The sequence below is a fragment of the Marmota monax genome, unplaced genomic scaffold, assembly GCF_021218885.2.
Source record: "Marmota monax isolate L192 unplaced genomic scaffold, Marmota_monax_Labrador192_F-V1.1 WCK01_AAM20220418_F8-fsc00026, whole genome shotgun sequence".
Taxonomy (NCBI): Eukaryota; Metazoa; Chordata; class Mammalia; order Rodentia; family Sciuridae; genus Marmota; species Marmota monax.
This window is the reverse complement of record NW_026693108.1, coordinates 1,470,990-1,476,348: the sequence shown is the minus strand read 5'-3', so window position 1 is coordinate 1,476,348 and position 5,359 is coordinate 1,470,990. Positions and strand designations below refer to the sequence as shown.

General features: G+C 56.3%; 1 protein-coding gene across 1 annotated transcript; it reads left to right on the top strand.

The window, feature by feature from the left end:
- The first annotated feature begins 937 nt into the window (after positions 1-937).
- On the top strand, positions 938-4,905 carry Sox1 (SRY-box transcription factor 1). Its single transcript, XM_058582795.1, has one exon. It carries the CDS (start codon positions 1,608-1,610, stop codon positions 2,778-2,780), a length of 1,173 nt encoding a protein of 390 aa, XP_058438778.1. The 5' UTR covers positions 938-1,607; the 3' UTR covers positions 2,781-4,905.
- The last annotated feature ends 454 nt before the right edge of the window (positions 4,906-5,359 follow it).

Here is a 5,359-nt window from a genome sequence, read left to right as displayed (position 1 = left end):
TGGAGTAACCAGATTCCAGATATATCTTATGGTTACTGACCTTCTAAGAGACTGAAGAGAAGGACGTTAAATGGGATGAGTACCTGCCTATAACCTCCAAGCTCACTGGAAAAATGGAACCCGGTCCCCTATACTAAACGAAGCTGTGAACCACGAGCCATACAAATGCGCCCCCAGTTGCCAGAACTATGAGGCCTGGACTGTAAAGGCCTTCGGGGAGAGCAGGGACTGGCCAACTCCGAGCGAACCTAGGAGAAGCATGCATTGAATTCGGAGGGTGGGGGCGACTGAGCTGCCCGATCCTTGCAGGAGAACTTGTGGGGAGGGCTTTCACTTTGTGCCCCCGGGACGGTCGCCCCTGCTCGCATCCTTTTCTGCACTCGGATGAGCTTAGGCGAGGTCTTGGCCTCGGTCTCCCAACTTTCTCCTTCCCCGCCGGCGCGACTTGGCTGGTGGGGACAGAGGAGGAGCTGGGTCTCCAGTGAGCACATTTAAACACGGCCCGGGGCTGTATCCCCCCCCCCACCCCCCGCCCCGCACCACACACACAACGATTCTTTCTTCGCCTAGCTTTTAAGCCCAATCGTTAATCATTCTGAGCGCGCGGGCGGGGAGAGGGAAGGGGGGCGAGATCGGGGTTCGCCGTCGCCGCGGCGCGCGCACTCAGGAAGCAGTGGGGCTGTGACCCCCCCCCTCCCGGGCCTCCTTTCCCCCTCCTTCCTGCCTTGCTCCCCCCTCTTTCCTTTCCTTCTCCCCGCTCCGCCGCCCGCGCCCAGTGTATCTACTCCCTCCCCACGTCACTCGCCAGCGCGCCATGCAAATCACCGCCGCCGCCGGCTCCTATTGGCCGCGGCGCGCTCATTTAATGGCAGCCCGGGCCGGGCGTATGGCTGCTGGGCCCCGCGCGCCGCCGGCCCCGCGTGCGCCTCCGCTCCGAGCGCACTGCCCCGGGCAGGCAGCGGGCAGCCCGTCCTGGACTCTGCGGCCCGGCTCCCTGGCTTCTCTGCGCGCTCTCACTCCTTCGCTGTTCCAGACCCCCTCCCTGGCTGCAGCGTAATCGCCCCCTCCGGGCCCCCCTCTGTTCCCCCCTCGGCGCCTGGCTCCCCCCGGGGCAACTGGGACCCGCACATGCCCAGCGCACGCGGCGTGCCGCCCTGCTAGAAGTTGCGGCCCCGGAGTTGGAGGCCGCCGAGGACTGAGCCAGGAGGAAGGAGGCAGTGCGCGGCGGCGGCGGGCAAGGAGGCACAGCGCACCCCGGGCGGGCCGAGAAAGTGAAGCCGCAACTTGGCCGCGACTGCACCTGTTTGAACAGCTCCGCCGAGGGCGACTGGGCTGCGGCGGCGGCGGCGACCCTAGCCGTCGGCCTCTTTGGCAAGTGGTTTGTGCACGAGGAGAAACTTTCCACCTGCAAGTGGAGCCGGCACTGAGTGCGTGTGATTTTGCTGCTTTTTGTTGTCGTTACCTCCACCCTCCCGTTCTTTTCTGTGCTAGGCAAACCCCCACCCCCGCGTCTTGCTCGGTTTGAGCCACTGTCCATCTCACCCCCACCGGCCGTCTATGCTCCAGGCCCTTTCCCCGCGGTGCCGGTGAACCCGCGAGCCGCCCCGATGTACAGCATGATGATGGAAACCGACCTGCACTCGCCCGGCGGCGCCCAGGCCCCAACGAACCTCTCAGGCCCGGCCGGGACAGGCGGCGGGGGCGGAGGCGGCGGCGGGGGCGGCGGCGGGGGCGCCAAGGCCAACCAGGACCGGGTCAAGCGGCCCATGAACGCCTTCATGGTGTGGTCCCGCGGGCAGCGGCGCAAAATGGCCCAGGAGAATCCCAAAATGCACAACTCGGAGATCAGCAAGCGCCTGGGGGCCGAGTGGAAGGTCATGTCCGAGGCCGAGAAGCGGCCGTTCATCGACGAGGCCAAGCGGCTCCGCGCGCTGCACATGAAGGAGCACCCGGATTACAAGTATCGGCCGCGCCGCAAGACCAAGACGCTGCTCAAGAAGGACAAGTACTCGCTAGCCGGGGGGCTGCTGGCGGCCGGCGCTGGCGGCGGCGGTGCGGCGGTGGCCATGGGCGTGGGTGTGGGCGTGGGCGCTGCGGCGGTGGGCCAGCGCCTGGAGAGTCCGGGCGGCGCGGCGGGCGGCGGCTACGCGCACGTCAACGGCTGGGCCAACGGCGCCTACCCTGGCTCTGTGGCGGCGGCGGCCGCGGCCGCGGCCATGATGCAGGAGGCGCAGCTGGCCTACGGGCAGCACCCCGGCGCGGGCGGCGCGCACCCGCACGCGCACCCCGCGCACCCGCACCCGCACCACCCGCACGCGCACCCGCACAACCCGCAGCCCATGCACCGCTACGACATGGGCGCGCTGCAGTACAGTCCCATCTCCAACTCGCAGGGCTACATGAGCGCTTCGCCTTCGGGCTACGGCGGCCTTCCTTACGGCGCCGCCGCCGCCGCCGCCGCTGCTGCGGGCGGCGCGCACCAGAACTCGGCGGTGGCGGCGGCGGCGGCCGCCGCGGCAGCGTCGTCGGGTGCCCTGGGTGCGCTCGGCTCGCTGGTCAAGTCGGAGCCGAGCGGCAGCCCGCCGGCCCCAGCACACTCGCGGGCACCTTGTCCTGGGGACCTGCGGGAGATGATCAGCATGTACTTGCCAGCCGGCGAGGGTGGCGACCCGGCGGCGGCCGCGGCGGCCGCGGCGCAGAGCCGGCTGCACTCGCTGCCGCAGCACTACCAGGGCGCGGGTGCAGGCGTCAATGGCACGGTGCCCCTGACGCACATCTAGCGCCGCCGGGATGCCCGGGACAGAGGCTCGCTACAGGCGACCCGGCTACGACGAGCGCGCGGCCAGCTCTCGCGCTGTCGCCCCGGTCCAGCGCGGCCTTGCTTTTGTACAGACGTTTCCACATTCTTGTAAAAATGAAAACACTGGAGAGGAACACCAGGTGATACATGCCCCTCACTCACCTTTCCAGGAGCTCCTGGGGACCACGAGACGCTGACACACGTCTTGCATTTTAGACCGAACTTTGGTGTTTTCTCGGGAGTTTTTGTACAGTATTTATCATCCACGGAGGAGGCAGAAAGTGTTTTCTCTGCTCGAGGGGACAAAAAAGACAAAACCAAGCGAGAGGCGATGCCAACTTTTGTATCCAGGCCGGCGCCCCAACTTTCCTCCCTGCATCGCTTCCTGATGCTTGACTGCCCGAGGCCAAGTGACCGAGAGTTGTTCTCACTTGTTACAAATGTAGTAAGGCAGATCCAAACATTTACAAGTTTTTTGTAGTTGTTACGGCTCCTTTGGGTTGGTTTGTTAATTTATACAAAGAGATCCCCCTTCAGATGGCGGAGTTATATTCTGGGTTTTGTAAAACTTTCTGTATCTGAGCATTTCCATTTTTTTGGTTTTGTATTATTTCTTGTAAATGCATTGTGAAATTTTTATTTAGGCGTTGCAGTGTGGAAAGGAGGAATCAGATCATGTACATAGTTTCCTAAAAGCTTTTCTTCTAAAACTGAAAAAAGATTCCCCTAAAAAAAAAAATGCTTTGAGTTTTGAGTCAATCAATACATTTAAAAGAGAAAAGGCTGTTTTTTTCCCATAAAATTGAAACGTGCTAATTTTATATGCATGTTTTAAGAGTTCAAAATACAATAACTAATCTGTTGGAGGAGAAAAATTATCAGCAGGAATTAAGAATGAGAGAACCCCAGGAAGCAGAGGGTAGGATGTTCACGAGCTTTATTCCATGGAAGGAGAGAAAGTTAAAGTCAATAGAGGATTTTGTTGAGTTGAGGCATTAGTAGGGAAGATAAATAATTCCCTTTATGGTCTAGCTCTTTTACTGTCATGGCTCAGACAAACTGCATGTACTTGCTGAGAATTCTGCCGTTCTACCTGGCAGGGCATCTGCAGGACAGTTTGGTATGATGGAGGAAGGAGAAAGGGAAGACCCCAATGTGGAGAGCTGGCCAATGGTGGGGGAAAGGGGCCTGGCAAGGGCTTGGCACCCGCAACTACCCTGCAATTGGGATTGCAAATGGAATTTATCTGAATTTGATTCAGAGAAGCACTACCGTTTAAGGCTGAACCAAAACACACTACCCCTGAGCCCAGGCTCCATCCCCAGCCCCTCCCGCCTTAGCTTGTCCCTCCTTGGGAAAAGGCAAAATGATTTGATGGATTTTCACTTGCACACAAATGGAACACCCCCTCCCCTTGAGAAGGGGATGCAAGTTGCCAACTGATGTGAAGGCTTTTGCCGTGTTTATTCCTGACAAGATCTTGAGGTTGTTTGATGCTTTAAAAATTTTAATTATATTTTTTTTCTAGGTGTTTATTGGTACATTGCAGTTTTTTTCTGGAATTTAAAGTTTTCTGTAAAACTTTTGTCTTCAAGTAATCTGACAGCATTAAATATTGCATTTAAAAGTTATGCTGTAACAAATATGTTTTGAAATTAATCATAATAGTAAGATGAAAATCTATTTTTGGAAAAAAAAAACACCTTTAAGTCCAAATGAGAAATATGCTAATTTCAGCAGCTTTAGGCTACTCCCTTATTTTTTTCCTCCACGTCTTTTCTTGTCTTGGAATGAGTATGCTCTATCCATTCAGAAGTGGGCCTGTGCTATCAGTTTAGTGAGAATTGGATTCAGCCTGCATTGGAGAATAGCTTTAAGTATGATGCTAATCTGACAATTGACATGTGTAATTTTTTGAGTCATTTTGATAGTTTTGCTTAAATCACACATTCGTTAAAGATGATTGCAAAAGAATTCAAGAACAATGTCCACTGCTTTCTAACAAGATAATAAAAGTCCCCCCTTTTTTTCCTTTCTTCAATTTTTTTTTCCTCTTAAGGATTTATCTTTTGTGAAACAGTCATTCTAAAAGTGTTTGTGGGCTACATGGATTGTTGGGGGAGCGGCACCTTGAGACAGTCTGGAAACAAATGCCAAAAGCAATCCCTGTGGGAGGTGCTTTGGGAAATTCTGTAATTTGGGAAATCTCTGTTGATTCAGCATGGAGTTCTGAGGACCAGGCCAGGTTTGCCCTGAGGTGCACTAAAAGACTGAAAGATCTTTCTCATATTCTTTGCTGACTATGGTAAGTAGTCCGTGCACCACCCTTGTATCTTCCACCAGAGACACGGAGACATCTCGTCCTAGGAGCCCTCCATAGAGGTGGTTTCCATGTGCCTTGGACTGTGGGCGTCTGTCTTGGCTCCTCACTAGTTACTTGAGCCCCACTTTAAAGCTGCAGAATAGATGAGTTTCGCCACTGCACTGGGAGCACCAGGCCAGGCTACCCTTGCTTCCTGCAGGATGGCCTTGAGTTGGGCGTTTTATTGCTGGTGCTTC